Source organism: Galendromus occidentalis, unplaced genomic scaffold (genome assembly GCF_000255335.2).
Source record: "Galendromus occidentalis unplaced genomic scaffold, Mocc_1.1 scf7180000077266, whole genome shotgun sequence".
Taxonomy (NCBI): domain Eukaryota; kingdom Metazoa; phylum Arthropoda; class Arachnida; order Mesostigmata; family Phytoseiidae; genus Galendromus; species Galendromus occidentalis.
Window position 1 is genome coordinate 290,809 of NW_003805254.1, and position 13,594 is coordinate 304,402.

Genomic DNA, 13,594 nt, shown 5'->3' on the forward strand with positions numbered 1-13,594 from the left:
AAGGCCTTCCATGCATGAAATTGCACCAATCCATGCCTGGAATCGATGACTGGCGTCTCCTACTAATTCCTGGTTCGATTATGACGACCTCCGCGAAACGTCTGAGTAGTAAGCGATCGGGAACCTTCATAGTAAGCCATTGGGAGCGAATACTATATGAGCCCGGGATCGCTCGCCCAGCGGCTCAGGGAAGGCCGAGAAAAAGGAGGCTGTCGGGGCTTTCTGCGGGCAGCGGCAGACTCCAAACCAACAAACCTCGCCCTGGAGAATACCCATGCTCGTCGATTAGGTTCATTCGGATTCCCTGCGATTCTCTAGGTCAGACTCGGTGATGCTTTGAATATGCATTAGGCGGAATTGAATTCGAGACCCAGTGCGTCGTGAGTGAGGCTACAGGCTTCGACCGGTACGCTTGCCGATAGGTGCTGTCGACGGCCGTGGTAGCACGGATCCTCGTGTAAGTGCATACGCGAGCCGTGATCCCCCTCTGGAGCTGATATTTAGGTTCCCCCCTCCACGGTTGTGGCGTGCCGGCTCTTTGAAGTCTACCCAGGCGCAATCGGAACATAGACCCTTGTTATTACCATGCAAAATGTACATTATCCTTACACCGTGCTCGCTCAAATCCTATTCTGAGGCGACGCGGGAAGCGCGGGATGCGAAAGACACGGCTGAGAAATACATAGTGACTCAATTCCATGACCCTATCTTGCCTGAACAGACGAACGAAGCGTATTCTGTTGTTCACGTTTTTATGGAGCTTCATTGAGGGCTCAGAGAGAAGGCCAGACGGGCGGAATAGTGAGCTTGTGAGCCGATTGTGGGTGGAAAGGCGGGAAAGAGTATTTTTTGGTGGTGCATCAACGTGGAATGTTTTCCTCTGTACTTGAGCAAACGATGCCTCAGCAAGAGGACGATTATCCTACAAAGCACGAGGCATTAGCCAGTGACACGCTGTTGGGCTCCTTGCATGAGTTCCCTCTTACACACGTGCTGTGTCCTCGTCCTCCCGGCTTTCCCTCCGTGTTTCTTTCAAGTACGAGGGGTGCGTGAATTCTCTGAATTCTCTCAGCCCTCCTGAATGAGCTTGCAGGAAGACACAGATGCGGAACTCGCCCTTATCTGCATTCCCAAGCTTCACAAGGGTGTGAATATCCTACCGCATAAATTTTCGACTTGATCCGTCCCGAGATGAAGTCTAAACGATGATCTCCTCAAGCCGTATCCGGAGGATGAATTCATCGACCTCCGAAAATGAGAGGGGAACTTGATTTCGTCATGAAAAAGGAACAGCTCTGTATAGCATAGAATGAGATCCTTCACGTGACTGACGATGCCAGTTAGATCCCAATCGATCAGTCCAGACATCCGAGCCGACATTCGAAACACTAGATTCGTCCATTGTAGATTTCTCTGTAGTATGTATCATGCGACGAGACATGTGGAGAGAACTTCCTAATCTCGGAACCACTGTTGTTTGAGCAAGGAAACAATCTGGATGGGAGCCATTTCGAAGGGACCGATCCCGATCCTCAGTTGTTCCGTTATCGCGGTATCGTCGGAGGCACACGCTGAAGAGAGCCCCAGCATGAACACCTCACTCACTAACCATCAGTAGGAGTATCTGGGCCGCGATAGCGAAGGCCCTCGTACCTACGGGAATGAATTAGTTTTTCCGACCACAACACGTCGTGGTTCACCAGTGCAGATTCGAATACCTCCTCAAACGATGCGCGTTAATCAGTTTACTCTATTCGTAGGACCTCAGAGCGACATATAAGAGGGGGGCGGCGTCGCCAGCAAGAATTTCGCGGCATGAATAAGTCTAAGAAACCGGATACTCGCTCCTCACATGATATTCAAATCTAAAACTCGCTCCCTTCCTCGATGGCGGGGTTCGTAGACTTAATCAATCCCAAGTTGTCCACCCGCGGTGGTCATCGAATCATCTGATTCTCCCGGAAGTTCTACTGTTGGTTCCTGAGGAGGCCGGGATAAGCCACGAGCAACTCTCAGGGAGATTTCACGATCAGTCGCTGAGGAAAAAGACGATTGATTTGCTTACATCCACTGTCTGCTTATGCTCCCATGCTCGGAACTCCGTCCCTGGCGTATAGAGCCAAAGTCAGAGCACTGGGAGTATTATTCGCATAATAGGGGGCGCATGGGATTACATCAAGCGTCGGGGCTGATGGGCGATAACGATCAGGTCGTAATGAATAATGAATGAAGACCAATAATTAATTGACTTCCATCGGTATCCAGATTGTGGAATGACAGATTTGGGTTTCGAAAAAAATCTGAGGGGGGCATCATACCCGCATATGTCCCGGCACGGGATTTCAGGAATCCGCCCCGGGCATCATCGAGGCACGCTACGCCACTGGCTGTCCCATCCGACCATGTTGCTGAAAGAGTCCAGAGATTCGAGATACCGCAGGACGTATACCGTCGCGTCGTCTCCGGCAACGAGGCTCGGTCGCCGAGCATTGTGCACCGTTCCCGTTTCGAAAAGCTGCTTACGGTAGCAGCCCGAGATGAATTCGGGGTTTGAGCTGGGGACTAGCTGAAGGAGAGCTCACTGGAACAGTTCATCTGTCCAATTTCCACGTAGAAATATTGCTGATATGATATCGACAGGTATGAAGAGCATTTACGCCGCAGTAATTTCGCACCCGGAGACTCCTACTAACGCGGATCACGCAAAATTTGATCAGGGCTTAGATTGGGAGTCCGAGATGCTCAACACGATGAGGACTTCGGAATCGCACGAGGAATTCCAGCTCTCATTCGGATTTTGTCGGGACTGGGCTTTCCGAAGAGCCACTTGAAATGCAATAATTTAGGGCTCCCGCTCAACATGGGCATCTATGGTGAACCACATGCAGACAAGAACTGCGGTTCTCAGGAAGAGCCTTTTTTTGCAGAACCTGATCCCGTTCTCATCCTCGACGGAGCAGGCATTCTCGGAGAAAGAAGAGCTGACATCTCGTGGAACATGAGAGGTTACATGGGGTGAACTCCGGAGCTTTTGACTTGCTCAGCTCAAGTCAGAAACGCTCAGTCAGGGAGGCTCTCTCGCCCTCCTGGAAAGTTCATGGGAGTATTTTAGTCGTATTTGATGCCCCGCTGAAGAGGGTGACACGGGAACCGAGGATAAAGTTAGGCCGAGCCTGACCCCCGATCATTACTGCTCGGCCCAGACGCGGATAATCCCGAGATAGCATGATGAGCGATTAAAATTAACGTCTCCGGGTCCGCTTGAACGGCTCAATGATTCAGTCTCCTCAGCCACGGCCGCGGTCAGGTATCCTCGACAGTGTAGGAGCGGACTAAGGTCTCGACTCACCTGAATGGTTGCTCGATTTCTGGAGTGAGCCGCGTCATCTCTCTAGCATTAGACTCCAACTTCGGCTCCTTCCTGGGAAACGAATAGCAATGATAAATATGTACAACACCGATGCGATTGCTCAGGCAGGCATCTCTGAACCCAGCACAGAGACCGGGTCGAAGCCGACTCGGACAGGAATTACTTGGGGCGGCGCAGAACACTCGAGATTCTATCGCGTCCTCGAGACCCGTCGATAGCTGTGCGTAATTTTCTACCAATTTCTCGGGATGATGCGAAGTGGCGGTGTAGAGGTGAGCTGGAATCGAATCGTTGGTCGGATTACTGCCCTTCTATCTCTCGACCCCACGGCGCTGCCGCAAGAGGCCTGCCCGGGAGTTCTTTGAGAGCAGGCTCCAGAACTCCTCACCTCATGAAACATTACTTTTCTGGACCAAGACATGTTCAGGATTCTTTCACCGAGGTCGATTCTCATCGGAAAATATTCCGGATAATTCTCCTTGAGAGCGAGCAGTCCTACGCTCTCGCGCGCGAAACAATTGCGCGGAGTGCCAAGCATTCTTTTTCGGTATTTCCATCACTCATCATCACTCCCCCGCTCATTTTCTCACATCAGGTTCCAGAGATACGATTCCCATCCTGCTCGTCTTACCCTTTCCAACCTCATCCCTGATTCTCCGGGGCTCTCTACCCTGCCTACTATCTAGATATTTGGTCCGTGATCCGTGAGACCTGCCTGCTCATTGTGCTCCTCCAGTGACAGCTACGAGAGCGGAGTCGATGTGCCGAGCCACGGTCTCATTCAGAATCCCTCGCGGCAAGCGGGCTTCGCAGTGTTCACGGGCTGCGGTTTCAGAACCAAGTTCAACCACTAATCTCCGCGGCTGACGAGTGCTCTGAAACGCGGAGAAATGCAGTTGACCGCGAAAAGCGAAACGCCACTGATGAAAGTCTGCTTATGTGGATGGATGCATTAGTTCACCTTTATAGAGCAAGGGCGATTGATGCCGTAGCGGAATGATGTTGGGGCGTCGAGCAAGGGTCCGCCGTATTCGTGGACCCACCTGGGACTTGGTACATCTGCGTGTGCCAACCTTGCCTCGCTCAGCAATCTGAGACTGAGAAGCGGTGTATTCGTCAGGAAAGGGATGAAGTAGTTCCCGCTTGCGGAGCAATTTCTCGCATTGCCCCTCGGGCGGCAACCGCACTCTGACTTCGAGAATCTGAGGGTATCAGCAAGATGCTCGAGAGATCAGAATGAGTCTTCCGACATGGAGCAGCGGCGGATCCAGAGGGGGTCGGGGGGGTTAGGGTTACTCGTACGTAACCCGCACCGACCACATCAAGAGCATCCTGAAGTGTCGCTACAAGAATATGGCCGGGAAATATTCGACGTCTACCCTGTGTTAGTGAATTAGATGTGGAAAAATCCGTCCGTCGCCCTGGATGACCTTTGCATGCTATTTGGATCCCCAGCGTCTGACTCCTCATACCTCACATGAAGTTTCCAGGATAAGGCTTTGAATCATCGCCGGGATGCATCATTAACGAGCCGATTGTGCGCCGATTCCGGGTGTATGCGAAAAGACGGAGATTATAGAACGCCTCGTCGCACGCCGTGATCGGTTCTCAGCCGGAGAAGAATTCTTGAAACCTTCTAGCCGATGCTGGACTCCGGGGATCGCCATCTTCGAAGGGGGCCGAATAATGAGGCCGAGAACAGCGACAAAGCATAAGAGATTTCATCGAGGACGAAAAGCATCGAACAGTCCAGCTTACTAAGCCCGGGATAAGACGTCTTCATGTGGAAAGGAATCCCGAACCATTTGACTCACCCACAGTGTACCAATCAGTCGAGCAATCCACGAAGGAGTGATCTAATTCTCGTTCACAACGGGAATCCGCGACAGAGAGATCGTTTTCATTCTACCAATGAATTCTCGAACGTTTTGACTCCTCTCGTGGAGCGAGGAATGATGATCGCCAAAGGATCGAAACTCGGATATCCGGGTATCCGGCAGCTACAGAATAAGAAAACAGGCATTGTAACCTTGCGACTTCATTATCCGAATCACTCCTTTATCCGCGTGTATGCCCTCTTCTTCGTGATTATGGCGTTCAAACAGCCATTAACCAGCTGCTTACAGCAGCTTACTAAGTGCTCATGCTTACCCCTCTTGGATCAGCTCGGTCTGATCGATAGACACGATACTACTATATTTTTTGCATAGGTGCGGTCTTCTCCGTAGCCGTTGCACAGAGACAAGCCGCGAATATATTCATCCTGTCTCCTGTATGGAACGCCTCGGCCGGACTATCAACGTGATCGTGAATATTGTTGTCAGACGCGTGATTTGCATTGAGCACTACCCGTATTTTTGCTTTCTCAGTTCGGAATCGCGCATTTGCTTGCTGTCAGCCACAACACTTTCTCTCATCCGAGGATTCCTCGTTACTGAACATTCTCACGGAAGAGGTCGAGACCGTTTCTTTGTGATTCGCACCCAATGTCCCCTGAACACCCCAGGTCAAGGCGTGGTATAGCAGAACCTCGTCACAAGGGGACCTGGAACCTGGAGTAAGGGAAATATCAGTCCCTTGTAACATCACAGATGCTGATGGCTCGGAACTACCAAACGTAGGGACCGAAGTGGGTCCACCGAAGAATGGCGAAGAATTGCGGCTCCCGTATCTGTGAAGTGAAAGCTCCAAATGGTGCTTGGAAACGACATTTCGAACAGATCCGTCGGCGCAGCAAAGATCCGAGATTCGCAAACGTTGACCAGGAATGGGGTAAGTTGTTACAGATTCAAATATACCGCGTTTCCGCGGAAGTCAAAGCGCCATCTACAATAATAAACGTGATCAGTCTGGGTCCGGGCTCAGGCCCTTAAGTCGATGGTCTTCAATGAACCCAAGGGATTAGAGATGCTCCTGAGGAGCCTCTTTGGTTTGGGTTCGGCAGAGACACCGCAGATTGACCCCCATTACAGCGAGGTTCCGGTGCGACGAGCTAAATTTCTCCACTGCACCACGATTTCGAACACCGTCGATCCCAGATCCCGCAACCCGCATTGGCCCTTTACAAAGCCATTACCGGCCCTGACGGAAGTTTCTGCACAAATATTCCATGCCTATCTGCATGCCACATTGGCTTGAGGCTTCGGAAGGCTCTGAAAAACCTCGAAGAGAACACAACAGTAGACTTCCGAATATGAAGACGCAGCTTGTGAGCTCCAGCGTGTTCTGGCCTAACAGTTATGATCAGCGCAAGCGGGGGGAACGAGGATTGGGACAAGGAGCATGATTAGTCTTGCGAATGGGTTTGTAACTCAAAGGATAGATGTAGATAGTTCCTCGTAATGCGGGAACCCACTGTCCTCGAGACCGAGGAGTGCAAGAGACAGCCCGAGCCCGCTCGAGCTTCCAGCAAAGATCATCGATATCTCCGACTTCACACTATTCCGTAAACAGACTCCGGTTTCGAGAAATCTTCTCGCCTGCATCATGTAAGCAAGTTGACTCTCTCGTGTACGGACAGAAATGGAATCGTGAGCCCCGTGGACGTGGGCAAGCATCTACGGAGAGCCGACGCGGAAGCTCGCAAGCAGGCTCCGAAGTCCAAGCACCAACTGGTGCCTCTTCACCTGCGGCTCATTCGTTAGTCCGTTTCGATTTCTAGTGCCTACTGGAAGCTGCTGCCGCTGCTACTTGCTCAGTGGCCTAGTGATGCGATCGTGAGCGGACAGACATAATAAGTTGCCGAGTTCAAGCCCCAGAGGCGGCTTCTCCTAGTCCATCAGCCACTCGAACACTATGTTGTGGTCAGCGGAAGCTCCCGACACTGGAAGCATCGAAAGTCGAATGTGTGCCGAAGACTGAAGTGAGTTCTCTCTTACCAAATCGGAACGAATGGTCAAGTCGGCTGAGATACTCGAGCAGCAGTCCTTGCGTGCCCAGGCAATCAATCAATCAATCAATCAAGCAGCCCTTGGCGAGCAGGCGAGCCCACTTCACACTACTCCTCGGTTGCGCGAGCAGGACCTTCCTGTCTAGCGACCGAAGTTCTCGGAACGGCTCGTTGAGCTAGAAGACAGACTAGTCAGAGCATTGATCTCTCTATGAGTCGCCTTCTTGATTGTGGAAGCTGTGACGGCGAACGATTGTGAAAAGATCCGGGGAATCCAGATGACTTCCTCGAGGTATTCCCCCATTCATCGATTCTACAGGAAGAGACCCACTCGAGCATCTGAGGGGCTCTTAGACCGGACCTTCTCTATGCATAGCAATTGCGGACAAAGGGTTAGCTTGTTACGCCGTTCGGATGCTCGAGCTAACCAGCGGCCTTGTTGCGAGTCCTCCCGTTGTCTCCCGTGGGAAATGAAAAATATACGATCACTACTCACTGCCCTTCGCCGCGTCGAGTTAGGTCTTACAACTGATCATGGAGACCAAGAGCTCTTCCGATCATCTTCTTGATTTCGTGGCCGCTCCTCTTCATGCGAACGGATCAGACCTCGGAAATTATAACAATAATTAGCCTCCCCCCTCCCGAAGATGGCTGCCAAGGGCTTCACGCATCCGGATTTGGCCATGGTGATCGAACCGACTAACCTGGAGAGCGATCAGTGATCAATTATCGGCTACTGCTGTGCATCCTGAAGCATCCAACTATGCTCGACTTATCCATGGGACGAAACCTGATGTACGAACGTGCCCCCTTTGCAGGTGATTAGACATGAAGACGTATGAAGGAGTTCGCTGAAGGGGTGTCCGAACCTCTCTGGGAGAAGACTTCGCCATCTCCTCCTTTGTTTGTAGTTTTCTCCTTGTTATTGTTGTTGTTCTCGTTGAACATGGCTGACCATCTCCGGGCTGCCGTGTCGCGCAATAAGAGGCGCTACAAATGCGACGGTTACAACTTGGATCTGTCCTACATCGAGCCGACAATTATAGCGATGGGTTATCCGGCGGAGAAGTTCGAATCGATGTATCGCAACCAACTCGATCAGGTAGCCAAGTTTCTCAACGAGAAGCATCGGGATCATTACAAGATTTACAATCTCTGCAAAGAAAGGCAGAGAAATAATTATCACAAGGACAAATTCACTGGAAATGTAAGCGTCATCAATCATCGATTTTTGCTGTATAAGGTATTAGCGACCGAAGACGGCCCTCTCGGGGGTGCGCACTTCGATTTTGATGTTCATCGAAGTCTCTCCATTATACAGGTCTGTGAAGACTTCGCATTCGAGGATCACGCGCCCCCGCCTCTGGAAAAAATTGAACCGTTTTGTCTGGATGTTCAGGATTGGCTTTCAAAGGATCCGAACCATGTCGTAGCTGTTCATTGTAAAGCTGGGAAAGGTCAGTCATCCTCTTCAGCTAGTGATCAGGTCGACGAATAAACCTGATATCAGGGAAGACGAGGGGAACGATCATTCAAGGCACCGCTCGTATGACCGGATTCTTATACCCTGAATCCAGATAAATGAATTTCTAGAGCCCATACGGCCAGAGCCTTGTGACCGAATTTCTTCGGCCTTGCTCCCTCAGCGAATTTGTCTGAACGAATCAGGCTTCTCTTACAAAGTGTCGATCAGTCTCGAGAAGCGGTCCCAGAAAACTTCCGCCCGGAAGCTAAAGAGTTCCGTTTTCTGTCCACTCCGTGGACTAGCAGACCGTGATAATTTCATCAAGGACAGAGATTCCGCTGATTGTGATCACAAGTATCTCGAATGTACCCGTGGTCGTTGCACGCATCCGGTGCAGGTGGCGTTGACATTTTCTTCGCTGTACGAGCCTGCAATATGACTCGGAATTATTCAGCGGCAGATGCGAGATTCGGTCGGGCGATCTCGATGAGCGTTTAACGGATCTAATTGCCAAAACTCGGTGTGCCGGGTGGGTCCCCCGACGACCCACCGAGAAGTTCGCCTCCGAAACCCGTCCGAGATGCTCCGAGACTCTCTCGGAAATGAGATCATCTTACAATACCCTGATACTAGTTCATCGAGTAAGGAGTGCTCGAATGTCCATGCGGACTCTATTTCGAATTCCCCATTTTCCGCGTTTCTCGGAACACGGGAGCTCTCACCGGACGTATACCCCCGCATCTTATGGCCGGGCTTATGGACAATTGAGTATCGGTGCCCTGACGCCGCTGATAAGAAATCTCTCGGATAACGCGCGCTGGGAAGCTCGGAAGCTGGGACGGCCACCGTCGTTGATGGTCCCTGGCAGAGAGTCCTGTCTTCGATTAGATGATACAGAAATGCTCACGCTGAGGGCATCTGCACCAAGCCATGTCATATTCAGCTGTTCCGTTTCGGGGTTAAAACATTCTCGCATTCCTCCTCGTTTTCCCGAATCTTAGGTCGAACGGGTGTTATGATATGTTGCTACCTACTTCATTGCGGCCGTTTCAAAACTGCGGAAGAAGCCCTACAACATTATGGGAAAGTTCGAACTGTTGATGAAAAGGTTTGTGGCTCAGTCCGTCATCGTTGCTTGCGCGAATGATCTTTGACGTGATACCGAGATCTTCTTGGAGCCATGTCCGTAAAAGAGTCGAGCGACGCTCTAACTTCAATTTTCGACAGGGTGTGACAATACCGTCACAGCGCCGTTACGTGGAGTATTACGCGAAAATGAAGAACCTATCTCTCCAATATGAGAAAACCCGTTTGTTACTAAAAGGCATATTTTTCGAGAATATCCCTTTCAACGCCATAAATGGATCAGCAGTTTTCACGGTCTACTTCGGAAACAGTGAGTGGTCCCAGACGGCAATCGATTGGAGAATCCGCGAACCGGAGATAATGCTCCGCAAGATACCGGATCGCCAGGTTTCTCATTCTACATGTGTCTTCTGCAGATCGGAAGAAGACTGTCAACATGGGGGATCTCCGCAACAAGGGATCACAATGGGAATATATTGCCAGTGAACCCATCGAAGTCGCTGGGGACGTTCATATCGAGTTCCATCTGAGCAGAATTTTTCCCGGTGTAAAAGTGAGTGTTGGAGTGAGTCCCGCCACTAGCCTCAACAGCTTCAGCCATTTCATCCAGCTGGAATTCTCGTTTTCGATGTGAAATAATCCTAACGGGAATCAATTCCGCTCGCAGGAGAAAATCTGTGGAGTTTGCTTCAACACATTCTTCATAGGCCGCCAGAACCACTCCACGGATAAAGCGGAAGACTGTCATTTAACAAACTGCACGCAAGATTCCGGAGCATCACTACCGACGACAGACGGAAACGGTGTGATCATCACCGGAGGGAACAGCGAGAGTCCTGGAGGTGGCTGCAGCGAGCTAGGTTCTCTCCAAGACATTTGCTCGAGGGATCCCGCCCGGTATCGAGTTCTCATCTTGAACAAGAGTCAATTAGACAGAGCGTGCAAAGCGAAGGAGTTCCCTGATAAAGCCGCGATACATTTGTTTTTGATTCGTGTTTGCCAATGTCTGCTGTGAGTGGCAACGGCAATGCGGAACGTCACAGCGAAGGCGGTTCGCCGGGCGAGGAGGAGAGCTCCGAGGACGATGATGACGATGACGATGAAACCAGCTGCGTAAGGATGTGAAGCAAGAACCTGCTGCTATCGTTTGTCGTTCTGCGTGAAAGCGCGTCAGAAAATAGCGTACATTTCTGCCTGCCGCTCGCTTTTCTGGCCGTCTGACTGCTCGTCTTCAATGGATCGCCGCCGACAGAAAGCCAATTCAGCATTCAATCTTCACGCTCCCCTGCCACTAACGCATCCTTTCGCTTGCGTACGCGCCCTGCCGTTCATTCGTGCTGCCTGAGAGGGTGAGTCGAAGGCCGCACATGGGCGCGTCCTTCCTACATCTCTCTGCGCAATCTATCTCTGACATCCCGGAAATCGGAGCCCCTGATGATTTAGAGAGACCATCGGCAGACGCGATATTATCGAGCTCCGAAGGAAGTCAGATGTTCAAAATTCCTCTGCAATATCCACGCCTCAGCTGCTGCTGTTGTTGTTGTTGTTGTTGCCGGCATGGACGTTGTGGTCGTTGATAATAATTTCATCATCAACGTCATGGTTTTCCCTCCACTCCCACAGCGCTGGGTAGAAGTTCGGATCCGACCTAACGATTCCTCGAATCGTTGAGATACGGCGCGGATGATTCGCTGAGCGTACGATTCGAGCGTAATCAAAATCGTTCGCGCGCAGGAGCCCTTACCCTGGAGAATCTCCGAAGCAGAATACTTCGAGGGAAAATCAACGTGATTCAGAATAACCTCTCCCTCGACGATTGCGGGGATCGATAGACGGGATGATATTGAGAATCGTCCGTCTAAGCAATAACAAACGATCTCAAGTTTTGTGTGGGATTGGTCGTCACGAGAAACCGAAGTTCCTTTTGGGGCTAATTGTACGATCATTCGCCTCATCGTTCGAGCACCATTCGCATGATTGATGCCTATTCCCTCCTGGCCGCGAGCTCTTACGACGGGGGTTCATTCTCAGCTGAAGGAATGGGATAGGGTGTCTTCGATCAGCTTGCAATGGACCAGCTCATTGAATTATTGAGCCTGGAGACGAAAGGGTATCGCGATCGTAATCTGAGGGGCAGGAGTCAGATTCGGGTGGACTCCGTGGAAGATTCCGAGTTTCCGGATCGGACCCGCCGTCTGCGATCGTAAGGGAGCGGCATTTTCACAACGAATCCGCTGATCGCAAATCCAGATCAGATCTTCGGTGATTCGAGAATCCAGAGAGCATCAGAGGCTGCTTGTGGGTTGATTCTTACTGCTCTGCTGGCCCTGGGCTCGGACATGTTCACGAGGCCGGAAGTTTCATCGATATGAGGATGATCCGAGAGGGTTATCCGAGTGAGAATCCGCGGTCGCTCCGTGGTGGATCGAATGATGTGGGTGCTATCGATATGAGCTATTATGCTTCCCTTACGTTCCTCTCGCGAGTTGAGTCCCCGTCAGTCGCATCCACCTCTCAGCTCTATGTTCGAGGGAATTGTCGTTCCGTTCGTGTTTACGTCAAAGAGACAAGGCGTCCCAGTCGCTGAACCGGCTCATCCCTTTATGCATAGTAGCAATCGGAATAATCATTCTATCAAATCGCACATCTTGATCCTCTTTTTCCGGAAGTCGACTGATGATGACATCGAAAGGAGATTTTCGGGCGAGGAGTCTTGCACATGGTAATTGTACAAAGCAAGCGCGATCCTAATCTGGAGCGAGAGTTCCCCCGAAACGATTCGAAGTATAAAATATCTCCTGCTAGTTGAAGCATTCGATCGGAATTTCGATTCCAGCGCAGGAAGACCCGGGAAGGGTCGGGGAAACTGGAACGATCCTACTGTTGGACATCCAGTGTTTCTGCTTGGCACCCGGTCGCCAACATAATCACCAGTCGAGATCGCTGACGATTTCCCACTCGGGGAGAATGAAAGAGCTACCCAGCAGCGATGTCGCGTTTGGGACTCATGTGAGCCCTGCTGTGGGAGGCGGACGTCTCGAAGGAATTGTGTAAATGCTGTCGTTGTCGATCTCGCGTCGGATTCGCGCTGAGCAATAGTGATAATCCCATGCAGCAACAACAACTACAACAACGTTGATATGATTCAGTTCTGTGTCCTCTTATTGGTTCTTGTCGCGCGCTCTCACTATAATTAGATCCATTACAACTGCCGCCACCATTAGAATGGCTATCCGTATGAATGCTGCTGCTAACCACTACAAGCATCATTATCAGTATGACGGCCGATATTTCTGACGCTTCTTCTTCTCCCGCGCTAGAACCAACTCCACCACGTCCACCGCGATAATCAATGAGAACATTGCCAGCAAGTGATTCATGGGCTCCGCGGCGAATGCTCGACATGATAACTAGGATTTAAAAAATTTTCCGACTTCGATCGTATGGCGGGGCTGATTTAGATATACTTACTCCGTCTTCGTTCGAATTGATGTCGGAAACGTCTAGCGCCCCTGTAGCGATGCTATGAAAAATATACGAATAATTACTACAGTGTGCCATGGCGTGTCTACAACTACTGTAATTGTAAAAAATATATCTAAAGAATAAATATATATCTAAGGAATTATCGGAGACGAAAATCATGGACTGCGTGTTTTTTTGCTCCGGAGAGCATCCAACTGCTCATCTTGAAGCGTTTCGGACGACGTTCGACCGATTTTCGCTTGTTCCTGTGCATGTCTCAAAGAATCTTGGTCAGGTTCCGGCATTGATGGCTTTCCCT

At 50.7% G+C, this 13,594-nt stretch overlaps 1 protein-coding gene across 1 annotated transcript; it reads left to right on the plus strand.

Moving 5' to 3' along the window:
* The first annotated feature begins 7,081 nt into the window (after positions 1–7,081).
* Positions 7,082–10,935, plus strand: LOC100902585 (phosphatidylinositol 3,4,5-trisphosphate 3-phosphatase and dual-specificity protein phosphatase PTEN). Its single transcript, XM_003742055.2, is given in 8 exon segments — positions 7,082–7,232; positions 8,078–8,466; positions 8,581–8,716; positions 9,726–9,832; positions 9,952–10,120; positions 10,227–10,363; positions 10,478–10,790; positions 10,793–10,935. Coding segments are annotated over 7 exon segments (1,374 nt in total). The 5' UTR covers positions 7,082–7,232; positions 8,078–8,097.
* The last annotated feature ends 2,659 nt before the right edge of the window (positions 10,936–13,594 follow it).